The 17,692-nt window shown below is 41.6% G+C and overlaps 2 protein-coding genes across 2 annotated transcripts; one reads left to right on the top strand and one right to left on the bottom strand.

Moving 5' to 3' along the window:
• Nucleotides 1-863: 863 nt before the first annotated feature.
• Nucleotides 864-9,313, bottom strand: LOC142571863 (ribitol 5-phosphate transferase FKRP). Its single transcript, XM_075680536.1, has 2 exons — nt 7,939-9,313; nt 864-7,597 (listed from the first exon to the last, which is right to left on the bottom strand). Exons 1-2 carry the CDS (start codon nt 8,770-8,772, stop codon nt 6,797-6,799), a joined length of 1,635 nt encoding a protein of 544 aa, XP_075536651.1. The 5' UTR covers nt 8,773-9,313; the 3' UTR covers nt 864-6,796.
• Nucleotides 9,314-9,368: 55 nt separating this feature from the next.
• LOC142571866 (uncharacterized) lies at nt 9,369-17,548 on the top strand. Its single transcript, XM_075680538.1, has 4 exons — nt 9,369-9,783; nt 9,846-10,055; nt 13,362-13,560; nt 14,903-17,548. Exons 1-4 carry the CDS (start codon nt 9,701-9,703, stop codon nt 14,969-14,971), a joined length of 561 nt encoding a protein of 186 aa, XP_075536653.1. The 5' UTR covers nt 9,369-9,700; the 3' UTR covers nt 14,972-17,548.
• Nucleotides 17,549-17,692: the final 144 nt, after the last annotated feature.

Genomic DNA, 17,692 nt, shown 5'->3' with positions numbered 1-17,692 from the left:
TGTCCGAATGTCACGTACTTGACTGTCTCTGACCCGTACGAACAGTCTAGATGAAGGTACATTGACGTCGTAGGCTTTAAGGGGGGGGGGGGGGGGAGTAAAGCCAAACCATCGCACATGTATTCAAATGATCCACTTGGCGATACTATCGCCGTCAGGTGCGCGCTGATTGGCTGGTTGAGCAAAATCGGATGACGTAGTGCTCAAACAGCCAAACAGCTCATCCAATTTTGCTAAAACAGCCAGTCAGCGCATGCCGATGGTGAAGGCGTGGTCAAGACGATAGTACAGTTTCAGAATACGGACTCTGGTCCAGACAGAACACAACACTTCTAAAAATTTTTAATGTCTTCTAATTTATGAATTTCGAGCGTTATTACTGTCTCAAGTACTCAGAACTATGGCAACACAAAATGTGATGTGTTGTTGTGGTTGGTTACACATGGATCACATTGGTGCATAACAAAACAGTGCATAATGTAGTTCGAATAAAAGTCCAGTACTGCGGCTGCCCTGCACACGAGCCCTGCTGCAACGTTTTTAACCGACTATCTTGAAAAGCAGTCTTGCACATAAGTAGCCAGATTCCAAAGGAGTTACCATACCAAACTCATTTTTCTTGAGCCGTTACAGAATAATGCATCATATTATCACATTTAATTACACTATATATACCATTAACATTGTTGTAATGAAAGCCACTTTACCTTTGCTGTCCTTTTCTCCATGCAGAATGTGTTGTCACCTTTGCTTTTTACAAATATTTGTCACCAGTTTTGTTACCCAGTAAGTGCAACAGAATACTCACACAATATATTTTCCTATTTTAACCACCACAACAATGTTTGGTCCCTTCTCAGAAAGACAAGAACACATTTTTATTCATCTACACCACATACTACACATGAACCACCTTCTTGCTGACAGTTTATAAATAACAGACTAATGAATCTCTTCCTTTTCTTGCCAGTCAATGTTTGTATTTCTTCACTAAACATTGTATGTGACTCGTCTTGCCTTTTACTGTGTCTGGCTTGAATAATATTCTTTTAATACAACTGCACTTATCATTGTACATGCAATGCATTCTTTTCAATGCTAGCAATGAACAGACACCATAAAGGAAACAACACACACAAACACCTGTGTGGAATCTGTCCTTCACACCATTAAAATTAATGTAGAGTAAGCTGCACCAAATTGCCAAGCAACAAATCCTTTTAATGCTGTATCATATTGCATGTTGTTGTGCTACGTGGGTTTCTTTTTCCTTTATTTATTTTTGTTATACCCATTTTCTTCTCTAAAGATCTGGTGTTTAGTATATATTTATATATACATAAATAAAGTTGTACAGGCCTGCTTATACAAAACAAACGACACTGTCAACCTGAGTGTGAAATCTCATAGTTAAACACACAAAGATGCTACCTTTCTCCTATAACATATACCTTCTTATACGTCCTTGAAAGGAAAGGCACGACAGAACACAAAGTAATTTAGCTTGGGCTTTGTCATGTGTAAGCACATAGCAATGAGAGGTGAATGGCATTTTTCAAATGCACAGAAAAGGTGCACAAATATGTCCGACTTTATTTTGTTCTATTAAACTGCATCACAGCTTATTCAACATGCACGACAAGAAAAGGAATGACAGAACATTAAGTAAAACCTAGAAAGATTAAATATCTTATTATGTCTCCCCCTTAACAGACTCCCTCATATTGTCTCTCCTTTTTAACAATAAAATATAACGGTATCAGTAACATCAAATATAACTGAAGAGATTTTACAGCCCAAAGTGGAGGTCTGGCTATGAGATATTGTAGTGGGGGCTTCGAGTTAATTTGGACAAGTTTTTTCTTTTTTTTTTTTATCAGCACTAATTTTCTTATCAAGCAAGTACTTTTGCATTCTTCTATGTCAGAGTGCGGCAAATGCTAGTGAGAATGGAACCCGTAAGCCTGTGTTTAGCAGCAGAATGCCACATCCGCTGTAGTGGGTAAAATGACAACACCAACCAGTTCACAGAGGAAGGTAAATATCTTTTTCTTACATAAGAGCATTGTACAATATGACTAGAAAAATTTAGACATGAATTATGAAGTTATTAATAGAAAATAACTCTCAAGTTTCGCATTAAGAGTTCGCGCAGGGGAAAATTGGCACTGCAATTGAACTTAAATGCTTAAACGTCATTAAATATTAAAAATGGCACATGCACGTACAAATACGTACTCCAACAAAAATACAGGTGCACAGTGCACACAAAGTGCATCTGCAGTGTAAAAACAAATAAATCAGAGACGTGAAACAAAGTTTTGTTTAAATGCAATAATAAGCAATGCTCAGAAAATCACTTGCAGTTCGGGTAAAAGGTCTGTGACCCCAAGCCCACATCACGGAGCACAAGTTTTTAACCTTATCACGTATAAAGACAGTGCAAAAATTGTTCTTTAAGTATTCATAATGCTAGAAATTCTGCTAAGTGCACAGCAATGCTATGACACAAGAAGCAACAGTAGTTCAGTAGTATGAAATGAACTGAAAACTTGGAGTATTCCAGTAACAGGAAGCATTAACAGTGCTGTGGGGGTACTGCTCATCTAAACAGAGCAAATACTATCTGATTAATGTAAATACTATAACTGATGGCTGATGGGATACAGAAAAGAAAACTTTTCTCTGAAAAAAAAAAAAAGAGCAGAAGCTACCATGTTGGAAATTAGAAATCTTTACTTATAACACTTTACTGAAAAAGAAAGAAAGAAATGTTTAACAACATGTAATATCTCAGAAATCTGCAGGTCAACAAGTGTAACAGCAATATATCTGAACTCAATTAAACTCAATCAGAAAGCTCATTAGCCTGAACAATTATTACATAAAATCAGTTCTAAACAACTGTGCAGAATCATACAAATACTTTGGCTTGCACATGATCCCATCTTTAACATGGACATACTGCACAGAATCCATGTGCTCAAGTGCCTCAAGCAGACTTAGCTATCTAAGACGCAATCTGAAATATGCATCTCCTGAAGTAAGAACTAGCCTACACAATGTTCAGTTGACCGAAATTGGAGTATGCATCATCTGTCTAGCATCCATGACAGCCTTACTTCACGACTGACTAATAAAAAGATTCAGAACCATACTGCACGTTTTATAACACCAAACTATGCAAAGCATACCAGTATCACACTATTAAATTTATCACTAGAACAAACAACCCTCGCCTCACGCCGCATCATCTCAGGACTATGCCTTTTACATGCCTTCTATTATAACCCAAAGACTCAGAACCTGCTACTAAAACAACCTTTAAGGACACCTTTGCATCCCAGTCACGACCTTTCTATAGCACATATCTGAAGCCCCATGTCTAATATGCAAAGCTAATTTTTTTTAGATGCTATAAGCCTTTGGAATAGCTTACCAAACAGCATTGGGATGTCTACAGACCGCATAAAATTCAGCAAAAAGTAGACATCTACCTTACTAACCAAATGTGACTTAGAGCCAATCTACACAAAACTTTCTTTTTTTATGTGTTCCCCATTAGGACATGCCTTGTGTTGCTTGTTGTTTGCCATTGCAGTTGAAGCACCAACCTATACTACACATTTTTCTTCGTTACCCTTACTTTTGTGCCTTTTGTGTTTCCTCTATGCAACTTGTTTTCACTGCTGGGAACACCATTGTGCTTGGTATTTATGACTTTAGGCACTTCATAGTGCTTTTTTTTTTAATCATTATTTTTTACCGTGTTTTTACAGTTACTACTTTCACACGTAATTGGGCCCTCCATTATTCAATGCCTTTGGGCCCTTAACCCTTTAACTGCCACTGACGAAATAAATCGCCATCACAATGAGCATCCTTTGGTGCCGATGACAGGTGAACTCGTGAATTTTTGGCAATTTTTGCACATGTGTACGTATTCAGTTTCTTGTAATTTCGACAAGAAAATAATACACAATGATTTTCTCCGTCTTTTCTTTTTTTAACTAACATTTTTTCGAAATTGATCACAGCAGTAAAGGTGTTAAGGTGAAAACAAATTAACTGTAGAGCTCGATCTAAAAAACCCAAAGTCACAAAATTTTGAGCCTCTAGGGTTTCTTATTTAGCACCCAAATTTTAGTGCATGAATGCTTTTGCATTGGGCCCCCCATCGGAATTGAGATTTGTTTATTGATTTCGAGTTAATGAGCAGTGAAGACACGCTGCCAAACTTTATGATGTCACAGGCAGCTTCTGCAAGAATTTCAAGATGGCGCCACCAGCCTTTTTTTTTTCCACCAATTTTTGGCTTACAAGGTCTCCATCCATGCTAAAACTGGCTTCGTGCAATTCCAGATGAGTAACATACCAGCTTCACCCCTCCCCCCCCCCATTTCCCCTCAGCAGATAAATATATGAAAGCTTAAAGGAGTACTGACATATTTTCAAAGTTGTATATACTCAACCACACGTTCCTCTTGAACAAAATGACCACATTTAGCAAGTATGAAGGTTGAAGATACATTTAACTTGAAGCTAAAGTCATCTCGCAATTCCAGACCTGACATCAACATGATGCCATGGCAAATTTGCTAACGTTGTGTATCAATAAAGTTAAATATGATGGCGTTGCCGATATAAGGAGAAGAGTGCTGCGTGTGTTCCTCCAGGCTCTGCTCACATTTTGCAGCTGTAGCGATCGCGGGAACGAAGCAAGTCGGTGTGTCACGATATCATGACGCATCCAACTCCTCAGTCTCAAAACTGAAACTGCTTCACAGAAACAAGTATTGAGTTAAATTAGTCAGGCCACTCTGGTACTTGCCATTATTTTTGCCAAGGTTCAGAGGATTTGAACCTTCAGTTAAGGCAAAAAAATGATATAAAAGTTGCCATGTCAGTACTCCTTAAATATTCTGCAACAAATCGAGTATTAAAGCTGCTTTATGTACTAGTCTGATTGCCATGCCGTGCCTGAAAACATGCAACTCAGCACTTCTGTTTTCTGTACATGATCATGGCCGCAGGCATAGCCATGAAGTTTGTTTCGGTGGCATAGCTCTTCTTAAAATTTTGTAACACCCTCTTGAGAAATTGAAACAGGCTATTAGCAGGCTGAAAAAAATTTTTCTCGAATAAAGCTTCTGGTTACAGTACTGATCATGGAAATGCAAAACTTGAGGTAAATGTTCGCTATAAAAAGTAAATGATATGCATTCTCTTAAAATTATTAGCCCTGTCTGACAAAAATATGCAATAAACTGACTAAACCCATAGTTCTGAACACAATAAAAGAAAATGCTAGACAAAAATGGCTTCTGACCTACTACGTGATGCACTAATATAGTCTTGCCTGCTATTTCCACCTGCAATAAAGTGGTCCCAAAAACACATTTTGGTCACACAACCAGTGTGCAGCGCCTGGCTAAACATGACGGTCAAACAGAATGAAATATCGCTTGCTTGAACATCAATTGAACAACCTATTCATATTGGCAAACAGATGCAATGTCCCAGTGTGCTTAGAAAGTGTACGCATTCATGTTTCACTTGAATGAGCTTTTGGGTGGGCAAGCTGTTTCTTGGGATAACTACCAACGCTTGGAGTTCACTTAAGTGAGGTCTTCCTCTATTCAAACTGAATTAGAGGATTCTCAATCAATGTTTTAAGTTCTTAAGTGGATGGTGAAGTGCACCTCCATTAGTCATGCAACCATGTAGTGCACAGAGCTTTATATACTCAGACTGTGTTAATTAAAATCAGTTCCTGCCCAACTCTCAGCGTGGTTTGATTACGTTACACGCGCTTTGCACAAGTGTGCCCCTCTGTTCGCCAGATGGTGTTTACGACGTCGGTGGCGGCGATATGACACACAATGCACAAAACAATTAAAGAGACCACTTTTTCTTGTAACAAACAGAACAAAAGGGGTAGGGGGTGTGGTATGTGGCAATTAACACACTCCCCAACAGGATGACCCTGTGCCTGCGTGATGATCCATCTGGATAAAGTGTATTAGTTGTATCATACCATACAAACAAACTGGGCAAAAAGAAGGCACACCTTCAGAAACACAGAGTCCAACCTTGATGTACCAAACACATATACCAAATTATTGGATATAACAAAGGAAATCTAATACGTTTATCACCAATACCAGAGTAACAAATATCAGATATGACGAAGGTATTTTCATGTGGATGAGACTTCAGTAACGAAATTCAACTGTGAATCAACCAGGAACATATGAAAAGTCATAAAGGAGTGTGTAATTATCAGGGATGCAGCAAATGAAGAACAAAGCTGTAATCGTAGATTCCGCACAGATTTCAACACATCGCCATATCATAACACATAGTCAATGACTGCCTATTTCTTTTTAAAAACAGCAATGAGGACATAATGACACAATGACAGCAATGAGGACGAAATGCCACAGCTATACTTATAATTAGCCTTTTAAATATGTATTTTCTGCTTTAAAAGGTTCGCTCTGCAGTGGCTGCCGACTTACAAAACATTCTATAGGTTCCACAGAAGGAAAACAAATTCTGAGCAAGGCATGAGTAAATCACAGATTGATAAAATGCTTGATATTATGTCATTATGCCTATGAAGGTAAAGCACTGCACCGAATTTGCTGAAGCCTACAAGAATCCAAGAGGACAAAAAAGTTGCAAATTCACAATGTTATGCTCTACAATAATTAAGCAAAAACGTTGCACAAATTGCTATGGAAACTATTATCACCATGTTTTGAATTCACATACCAATTGCTCTAGTCCAGCGCTAAGCACCAGTGCTTTTCGGATAGGCCAACAAAGCTGGGTTTGGATACTCGGGCTTCCCTACAGCACCTTTCCCAAACTTCAGCTCCAGAAACTGAGTGATGTTGTTGGGTGCTGATGCAAACACTCCTACAAAGAGGATAGTAGATAGAGGCTTCAGAAAGTGCTCTGGGAACTCCCTGTCTTGCGGATGGCTCTTGAACCATGTGTCTTTAGTCATGACACCGTTTCGGGAGTAAAAGGGAAAGATGTCCACATGCACTCGATTGGTGCTGCTGTACTGAACACGAACAAAGTCTCCCTCTGTGGCCTTCTCCCACACATAGCCATCAGCATCAATCACAGAACCTTTTTGAGAGTTTCGCAGCCACTCACAGCGCTGCACGTCATCGCTATACACACCAATGTCAATGTCGTAGTCCCATGGAATGATGTCGTGATTTCTAGCAGCACCGAGGAGGCTACCGCCTTCTAGCCAGTAACGGGTCTTGCACCTTTCCAGTATGGCAAAGACATGCCTGGCTGTGCGACGCAAGTTTTCCAGGCAACACGGTGGTGTCCAGCGCCCCTTGTACAGGTAGTCTGGCGTCTCATCTACCACAGTGCCAAAGCAACGAGAGGTCTCCCGCTTGCACCCATGCCACGTGACTTCACCACCAGGCTGGTGAACTTTTTTCACGCCAAAGTTGGTGTAGAGCTGTGATCGACGACTTGCAGTGGCTGCACGCAGTTTCTCTCGATTGTGCTCTGTTGTGAAGAGTGTGCGGCCATTCTGGGCAACTAGGCTGTCGACGATTTCAATCTGTATGGAAACAATATGCAGATGGGCCATGTTAATGGTCTAACAGAAGAGCGAAATAAATTAAATACCTCTTCTTACTGTTAAGAAATGTACAGTACGCACAAAATAATTAATCACAATCCTTGTGGCATGCAGTAAGCGGCAGTAGGGCGCTGCGGCCGTAAGAGCTTGCAGTAATGCGACCTAAACAACACTAATAACTTCAATGACAGTGTAGAAAATAAGCAGGAAATGCGCAACGGATCACCAGCAGTTCATATACGCCTTGTTTCATTTTTGGCGACGGGAATTAACAACAGGCTTTACTCAGCAAATCAATGCAACGTAAACATATCAATTACCTTCACGTCTCTGAGCGCTGTCTGTACGTACAGCGCCTCAGGGAACGGACGCACGAGCGGCTCGCTGAGCGACAGCACCAGTTCGGACTTGACCATGAGCAGGTGCCGGCCTCCAAACGCATCGCAATGAGACTCGGCCGTGCGCGGCGCCTTGCGATACACCAGCGTCCACTCGCGCAAGTTCACGTCCAGGTTCAGGCAGCGTCGCATCTCTCCCGCGATTCGAACGGCCACCATGAGGCGCGGGTTCTTAAAGATGCGTTTGATCATGGTAGTGACGATGGCTGGCTGCGTCATGCGCACGGAATCGGGTACGAACAGCACCAAGTCCGTCTTAACGTAGTTTTCCAACCGCGTAGCGTTGGCGTAGCGGCCTGGATCCCTAGAGAGTGGGACGACGGTCACGTTCGGGCCGAATTCGTCCCGGGGAAACCTCAGAGGCGGATACGGCACGTCGTCTGCAAACAGCACGATCGGCATGCGCGGAAACACTGTGTGGAAAGAGCGAACTGTCTCCACAAGGTCGTTCTCATAGAATTCGAACTCGCGCACTACGAGAGTAACGAGGGAGTTCGGCAGGTCGTAGATGTCGTCGAGGGGAGCCGCGTTGCGCATCTTCAAAGCTCCCCCGGCACTGTAGTCGTGATCGCCCAGAGGCGCGGCGAATGAGCGCTGATGTTGCCGGGCTGCCTCTCCGGTGGCTCTGACGTCGCCGCCTTCTCGAGATGCCTCGTAGCACGGGCACTTGCTGTCGAGATATATCCACATAATAAACACCGAGAAAAAGTTTACGCATATGAGTCCGAGAAACATACGACACCACCTATGGCGCATCTTTTACGGTCACGAAGATGGCCCGGCTGAAGCTAAGAGCAACGCGCACTCAACGAAACTGATGAGCGAACTTGAGGCTCATCCAGGAGATGCGAGTGAAAATTACGTCCGCCAAATCGAAAAGAGTTGAATGGCAGTATTGCTACCTCCTTGGCAGCAAGTACACCGAGTTCGTCGGCTGCACTTGCGCATTTCGCCGGACAATTCAGATGTATCTCTACGAAACGTCAATGAACACGCGTTCGCTAGCAGATTATTTCAGATTATGACAACTTCGAATCCGAAATCGCACCAAACTTTGTTCCACACCACACATCTTCTCTTATTCAACAGAATAGAACGGACGGACTGGACAGACTCTGTATGCCGGTTGCGACCGAACCCAACTTGTTTTGACTTGGCTAATCTAGGTGCGGTATGAAATATTAAAACGCAACTTGGGTCGTCTGACTTTTTTTTTTTTCGTAAATGTGAACTCTAGCAAAATAACTTATTATAGGTTCCAAGTAGGTGATGCATATTCTAGTTTTAGTCTGATAAGGATGTTGTAGGTAACTTATAATAAATTCGTTTCTACCTAAGGCTTGGACAGTTACACCACAGAACACCTATACAAACTGGTTGCACGGTTGCAACCATATAGTAAAAGCTCTATGGTTGCAACAATAGAGTTTCTTAATATTTATGGGCTGCAGAAATTAAGCGTCTCTTTCCTCCTTCATAATCACCATACAGAAACTCTATGGTTGCAACTGCTGTGTGACTGCTGTTGGTCGCCGCGATCGCAGCCGACTGATGGCGGCTGTTTTCGCGCGAACCGCGAACAGAAGGTGAAGTTACTGTGTGCTAGTAAAGTCAAAGTCAAGTCGTGACTTTGTGTAATGGACTGAGGGAACTGAGTGAAGTGCAAAACAACAACGGAAAAATTATGGATGGACAGTACTGCAAACGTACTGAAAAATCTCTTCGTGCCGTAGACAAAGCTTCCAAAGATCTGTGCGAAAAGTTCAGGTGATAAAACAACGATGCGTATGCATGCGTAAACATCTTGTAACACTGTTGGTTCGTTTCAGGCAGCGGTGCTTGAACACGCTTGAACTTCAAAAGTTCGGCATCGAGAAGAGTTCGTTGGAGAAGAACATTAACAGTTTCGCGGGTCAGCTTTTGTCGTACATAAGCGCGGAGTGCAGATCCACTTTCGACGACCTAAGATTGGACGAGAAGTTCAGGAGTCTGAGCTACCTGATCGAAGAGCAAGAAAAATACAAAGGGACGCCTGGGTGGTAAGAATTAAACTAGTGTTTCTCTCATTGTTCGAGGCCCTGGATTACATGCTGACTCGTAGCATATACCCATTAAGAACTAGCGCCGTCAAACGAAAGCGATCCCGGCTGCTTCCGTAGCGCTGGATATAGAAATAGCTGTAGCAAAATTTAACAACCAAAGCAGAGGCTGGCAATACGATGACACTAAAAAAGCAGGAATAAGTTGCTTTCAGCTTTCTAAGACAATACACAGGTGTCTTAAGAATATAGGAAGCATGAATGAACCTGGCTGCACGGTTTTGAAGCTATTCGAAGTCGTTTTTAAAATAGTCTTGATACAGGTTCCAGATAGGTAATGCATATTCTAGTTTTGGTCTCGTAAGCATTTTGTAGGTAAGTATCTTCACGTGTTTCGGAGCGATACGTAAATGACGTTTTAAATGTGTTTTGCTAGTTGACTAAACAATGTTTGTAACGTGGGAGTTCCAAGTGAGGTCGTTTAATAGCGCGGCACCGAGATACCTAAATGGCTGTACGGAATCCACGTGGACTTTATGAATTATGTAAGGAAAATAGAGGAGGTTAACACTGCGACTAAATGACACAAGATTGCATTTGTTAGGATAAGAGTCATCAGCCACTTGTCATACCATTATTGTATATTGTTTAGGTCAGCTTAAAGAGCTGGTTTGTCAGATGTGTTATTGATAGTTCGATGAATTACTCAATCATCAGCAAACATACGGATGTGCCTTCGGAAAATTGATGCCAAGTCTGACAGATTTACACGCAACTCAGTACAACTGAAAATTTTTGTCTTTTCCCACCTTGCCACCACATGCTTCTTCCACAAAAGAACGGCAGATAAACTTTGTTGTCACTGCTGTGAAGCTTTATGGATACTGGTCATTCTCAGACTATGTCAACTGCATCACTCTTTGCCAGCCTTTTTTGCCTTTATATTGTCGCAACCACTACGGCCAGCAACAGCATCGTGTCTGTCTTTACACATATCTTGTTCTCCCTGTACCTGAAGATTGCTCCACTGTATGATTCCCCAAATGAATGTCTCCATATTCCACAAAACAAACTAGCACCCAACACTATGTTCTTTGGCCACTTATACCAGAAACATGCATGAATTACTTCTCCCGTGTGATGAAATCAGCACAGCCATTTAGCCTTGTAGTAAGTGGTTGGATTAGAAATTAGATATAACAGAGGCAGAAATTGCACACACAAATGAAGTATAGACAGGACAAGTGCTATGTTCCAATAACCGAGTTTCACCAATTAGTCCAGCAAGAGGTTGAATGTATTGGTACTGAAGAAGCATGCATACTTCACAAAACAGTGCTAACATTTAGGATAACTGGTTCTTGGGCTAGCTGTTTGATACTTAATGAAGCCAATGTAGCGCTAATAAGAAATAATGCAAGGAATGCAAGACCGAAGTGTAGTGCTCGTGGTGCCTAGTCTTTTGTTATGCTTGTCTTTATTTACACTACAATGGCTTCATCAAGCACTAAAACAAATGAAGGGTACATACACACACATTTCACTGGTTTTACTGCCGTTTTGCCAAGTATGAGCATTCACCAACTAGCCTAAGTTGCTACTAAAGAAGCGTTGCCAAGTGTAAGTACTTCATGCAAGACTGAGCTTTAGGCACAGACAGGCTGGCAAAACTGGTATCACTTTTTTTCCATCATGCTAATTTGCATAACTGTATGTGCATGTGCAGCCTAGGGCAAGAGAGTAAACGCCGGTCAGCCATTGTCAGCAATGAGCCCATTGCTGTACACTTGCCTGCTGTTTGAGTTTTAATTTTTGTGTGGCTTGCCCAACCTTTACTTTTTATATCCTTTGAGCACATAAATTAACCAACCCACTTGGGCATCAGGAAAACTGTGCTAGGGACATAAACGTTTCTAGCAGAGGGACTCAGTTTGAAGAAGGACTCGAACAGGGATGAAAATGAGTGGGCGGCTAAACTATACCTGATTAGTGTGGACACAGTATGGAGGAAGAGGTCAAGAAAGTTGGCACTCAAGTAGAGGGCAAATGAAAGTGTAAATAGACAACCAGGAGTCATCAAAAAGAAAGAGAGAAACAGTGAATTGGGTGCAAAGAATGGAAACAAAAAAGACCATGGAGGTTTACAAGAATGGGAAGAAAGAAGTCTGAAAGCTGCACGATAACACACAGGGCAGCGCATTGCTATTTGAGGCTCAGGCTGGTTGCCCAAGGACATAAGCATACCAGAGCAAATGTTCGCAACAAGATGAGGCATGTGCTTGCTGCAGCAAAAAAAAATCCAGAGACCACTCAGCACATTCTAAAGGAATGCGAAGGGGTTCTCCCAGTAGGTCATGTACACCTTCCAGAAGCGCTTGGATTTAAAGTGGACGGAACCATCATTCGGTCAGCAGTCATGATAAGCAAGGGACGTTTAGGGTATTAGTGAGAAAAAAGCAGGGAAGAGATTGGTACAGCCGGACTCATTACATCATAGTTTGTGGTTCACGGTAGATAGAGAAGGTTTGAGGAAGAGAAAAAAGATTATGAGATGTGTAAAAAAATGCTGTATTGAAAAGCACGCGTAGCATACCTGATTAACTCAAGCAGGCTAGGTGACTATTTGTCACAGCCCCATTTCAAAGGGGATGCCAATAAATTATCATCAAATGTTATTTTTATTATTACTCACTTCCCCAAGAACACACTTATATACGTGGTCTAGCTGTCGTAGCTTTTAAAGAAAAGAGCTTTCTTTGACTATTTTGCCCATTTTCCTGGTGGTTGGACTTTGATGGCTAATGCAAAGGGCATACACTCTCGCGCAACGAATTGATGTTGCACGTGATGTCGTACAAGAGCTTTGTGGCACCTGTAGGTTTAGGTGTTGTGGTGGATTGCTGGGAAAGGACAGTGTCCTGCCTCACTCTCTCCATAGTGGCGGCTGCAGGATAGAAGGATGGCAGTCGCCTTCCACACCAATGCTTGTACCATTGGAGACAATACACGTGACAAATCAGATTTTATGTATAGCCACCTATACTACAGCTACAGGAGTGCTGGTTAACTTCATTTCTGTGAAGTGTGTGCGACTTTTCTCTCTGTAATACACAATGAAACAACAAACGCTACGCAACTAGCCGTACTGCAACAGGTACAGACCACTAATTACATCATTTCTTTAATAAAGTGAATAGCTTTCTAGAAGCATTCAGCTATTTACTTACATTGATATTCGTCATCGATGGTTCCTGCACAAAGTTTTTTTACCCATGAATGTTTCCTCTGCTTCCCTTTTCTGACAAGGCGGCCATCTGGAAATCCAGATGAGGACATTCAAGACCATTTACGGCCACCATACCAGAGATGCCTAAAAGACCTGACTGCCATACTGAAAGAATGTGACGAGGAAACTAATGCATTAGAAGCACAAGTTGCCAAAGGGAACAAAGAGCTGGAAAGCATCGTTGCTGAAATTGATGTCATGGTGGCCAAGACTGACAAGGTTGGTAACAAGGATGGTGACAAGGCTGAGGAAGTGACACCGCACATACAGTGTAGCATATACAAGTGTGTTTTATCCTTGGTCTAGGTACCCGTTAAAGTTAGTTGCAAGTTATGGCCTGTGTAATGCTAAACGTGAAAATTACGGATAGGGAACTTTTTGCCTCACTGAGCTTTTTGTGCAGAATGTCAACAACAGAGTCGATAAACTAGTAAATAAGCTGCCCTTCATAGTTTGTTTGGCACCGCTAATCGAGTCCATATGGAGGCAAATATTTTCTGTATTACATGCGTCCAGGAGCTAGCATGTTCCATTTTTTATCTCCGTGAAGTGCTGGTACAGATATATAACGAGCAAGAATTGAGCGTGCAGTGCAGTCCACTGATAAAGGGAACAGATGACTGCAGAGCACATGTGAATTTTTCCCTCTGGCAGATGCACAATCACCTGGCTATGGAGCTATGAAGCGGTTAGTGGCGGTGACAATTTTCTACACATCCGTGCAGTAAATTGACATAGCTTCAGCTAATACTTGCAGCTAGAATGCCAGCTAAGCAAGAGCCACACAATAAAGTGTTCCCTTTAGCAGTGGATCACAGTGCACATTGAACCATGACAGTATGCACATGACCAGTAAACATTTTGCAATCAGTTTTACTGTCACTGCTGCCACAAAAGATGGCGTTAGTAGCAGTTCAGAAGACTGACTAGTGTAGTTGTATAGTTTCATACCCTCTCAGACATGTTATTGTGACAGATTGGCTTAGAGACCCACCACAGTAGACGTTTCCCACCACAATGGCATTTTACTGCCGAGCTTGAGGTTGCGGGTTTGATCCGGGCCGCAGCGGCCGCATTTTGCTAGGGGCAAAATACAGAAACACTTGTGTGCTTACATTTAGGTGCACGCTAAAGAACCCCAGGTGTTGATTTAATCGGGTTTTGTCTGGATTGCCTGCTATGGCATTCCTCACAATCAGATCATGTTTTTGGCACATAAAACCCTAGAATATAATTTAATTTTTTTAGATTGACTTAGATCATGCTAAAATTGGTAGGGGATGCTAAGAGAAGGTGTGGAGTTGATTGCACAGCTGAGAGGACGCCATTGTACCCATAGCATGATGGACCAGGTATTGACGACTAATTTGCTCAACTAATTTGCCAGAGTGCCCGTTAATGCACTCCAAGCATGGAGAAATCAGTCTATTGTGCTTACATAGCTGTGCATAATTCGGTGATGAAATACAGAACCACTTTGTTGTTGTTATTATTATGACTGATGACAAATGCTTTTACATTGCCTTTGCACCTACATATTTGTGTGTGAATTTAATTTTAGCTATTCCAGACTGAGACAAGAAAGGAGAATGTTGATGCCGACGAAGAAGGATGGTATGACAAAACCTGAGACAAGTAGCCAAGAGAAAGAAACTAGCACCGTCTTCTTCTCTTTCAAGTGGACTGCTCGTGATTATTGTTGCATTTATAACTGATGCAGCACTACTGCACATCTTTGGTACTAAAGAGTAGAATTTAATGTTGTTGTGCCCCATGATATTTAAGAAGAAAAGCCCTACAGTAAACTTGGGGACAAGCTATACCCCACTGCCTCATGCCACTATTAAATTTGGACAAATTTCTAGGCATGGGTCCACATGCTGTGTTTTAACTTCGTATAAACCCTCCTCCTAACAAAGTCACTTCAGTTATCACTTTATTCAAAGTATGTGCATTCAAAAGCTAATTATCATTGTGAAGACCACACCTGGCAAAAGGTGGGCACTGTCGTTTTTAGATGTTCAAGACCAAGGACATGTTGCATAAGCAGCGAATGCTTCAAGAACACCAGTATAGAAGCAGTGTTGCCAACATGTGGCATGCGTGTTGGAAATATTTTATGTGCACAGCACAAGGTGCAGATTGGTATGGTATGGTATGGTATTCCTTATGCGATGGCGCACACCCACTGCGGGGGATTGGCCAAGATTTGGGTGAAATTAGGCTATCGTTATTAAAAACTAAAATTGGTAAAGCTAACTGGAGGAAATGAACAAAAATAAAATGCATAAGAATTCAAGACAATCTCTTTGTAGCACTTATAAGATCCTCCACGGTTGAGCAAATATCCCTGTGGCACTTTCCAAGAGAGGAGGCTCCTAGAGAAAGGATATTGTGTCATAAGTTTTCTTTCTCTTTGCGAATGTTTTAACAGACCCGTGATAACAACTACAAACCGTGCAAAAGGAGTGCATCACACTTCACTTTCTTTGATCACTCTTTTGGTCCTTATAAATTAAGTGTGCCAATTTCATTAAACCATCTATTGCCCTCATGGACGTTACATGTAACTTCCTAATGAGCATCTTCTTTCCTTGCTGTATACTCCTCAATATGCTATGTCATCATGCCACTTATATATTTTTTTTATTCAACTCTTATTAAAAAGCATGCATTAGGCCTTTTGAATACCTGTTCATTTGATGCAGGTTTGTAAATATGCCCTTTCATTTGTTTTTAACAAGATGATGGGGAACAATATGTAGCAGCCTGCAAGTGTGTTGCCCAGATGTCATACAAACATGCCTTGATCGTGGAAAAGCACATTGGAATGGCTGCAGCATATCATGATTTGTCAATACAGTATTTGCAACAGAGTAAAGACTGCATCGTTGGTACACACAGCTTTATGAAGAGTGGAATGGCATTATAATATAGACATCATTGTCATTTACTGGAAATTCTCACTGGACGGTACTTAGTGGACCAGCACGAGAGGTAACAAATGATTTAAAGATCATCATCTCTTCTAGTTTTTTTTTTTTCCCTGCTGAAATCGATGTTTAGGGGTTGATTCTTTTACAGAAAAGCTAGAAAGTATCAGAGCGTGAGGTCTGAAGTAATACTTGTTCAGAAATTATTGCAAGAGTACCATTCAAGTGTTCCTTTTCATACTGGTCTACCCTGCACAGTTCACTTAACCAAGTGTTTTCATACCGCCCATGAACCATCCACTTGGTAACTTTATTTATAGTCCTGCAGAGCTTTCACCAACCATCCACTCCATCTCTCTCAGAGGTCTCAGGTCTCCATGCACTCTCTGCAGTGTTTTTTCTAGCTAATGCTAATGGAGTACTGGATTGCCTTTCCTGCATGATAATTGTGTTTGAACTTCTCCACATTCATCAAAATAGTGCTTATGATCAAACTTTGTTGTGGACCTGATTACTTTGTTATGAAGAGGTTTTACCAAGTATCACATTCAATAATCATGCAATAATATTCAGTAGGATGGTGAATGGTATTTTTGCATTATTAAAAGCATGTGCTGCCCGTTGGCACTGTTTTGGGTGGCAGAAAGCCACTTCCACAGCCACAGGCAGTTGTAAGTCTGGAAAAATAAAGTATACTATGGCACCTTAAGACTTGCACACAGAAAGGCCATTTAGCTTTAAAACAAATGACTGGCTGTAGTTTGCTAGCCAAATATCTTGTGTAACAAGCCATTTTGTTAATATTAATGTTTTATATGTACTGCAGGATAAAAATAAAAACAGAGTTAATGCGAGTAGCTACTCTTTTACATTAAATTCGGGCAATATTGCCTGGCATACACTGTATGTCCTAATAAAATCTATCAGGCACATCACTGTCTATCTCTGATTCTGTGAACAACTGTTATGAATAAAACTGTGTAACACTTTGTGTGTTGAAGAATCAGTGAAACCTAAACACAGACCAGCAGTGCAACTGCATCGGCAAACAGCCTCACAGGTAGAGTCAGTGTTGGTTAATTCAACCCACCTTTTTATTCATGCATGTTGAAGATGCGCGCACGGTTGGTGAACATTTCCTTTAATTCAAACCCTCTTGGCATGTTCCATCAGCGTCAGATTAAAAATCGATAGTAGGATAGGACAATAGTACAATAGGGACATGGACTGGCGGACACAATGGCGAAATACCTCCATCCCACCACTAACCATAATGCATTGACAAAACCCACCATGCAGCTAGCTTGGGCATTCTGTTGGAGGTTGCCTTTAGCCTAAATGCAACAGAAGAGCAACAGGGGCCTACTGGCACCACAGTGCTAGGAGGTGCACACATGCTCCAAGTGTGGAGAGATCAG

Source organism: Dermacentor variabilis, chromosome 2, assembly GCF_050947875.1.
Source record: "Dermacentor variabilis isolate Ectoservices chromosome 2, ASM5094787v1, whole genome shotgun sequence".
Taxonomy (NCBI): domain Eukaryota; kingdom Metazoa; phylum Arthropoda; class Arachnida; order Ixodida; family Ixodidae; genus Dermacentor; species Dermacentor variabilis.
Note: the sequence above shows the minus strand (reverse complement) of the source record. Positions and strands in the feature narration are given on the sequence as shown.

Coding starts and splice junctions, on each gene's coding strand:
- LOC142571866 (XM_075680538.1), top strand. CDS start 9,701: ATGGATGGACAGTACTGCAAACGTACTGAAAAATCTCTTCGTGCCGTA. Junction 9,784..9,845: donor GATCTGTGCGAAAAGTTCAG/GTGATAAAACAA, acceptor GGTTCGTTTCAG/GCAGCGGTGCTTGAACACGC. Junction 13,561..14,902: donor TGGTGGCCAAGACTGACAAG/GTTGGTAACAAG, acceptor ATTTAATTTTAG/CTATTCCAGACTGAGACAAG.
- LOC142571863 (XM_075680536.1), bottom strand. CDS start 8,772: ATGCGCCATAGGTGGTGTCGTATGTTTCTCGGACTCATATGCGTAAAC. Junction 7,598..7,938: donor CAGCGCTCAGAGACGTGAAG/GTAATTGATATG, acceptor GTTTCCATACAG/ATTGAAATCGTCGACAGCCT.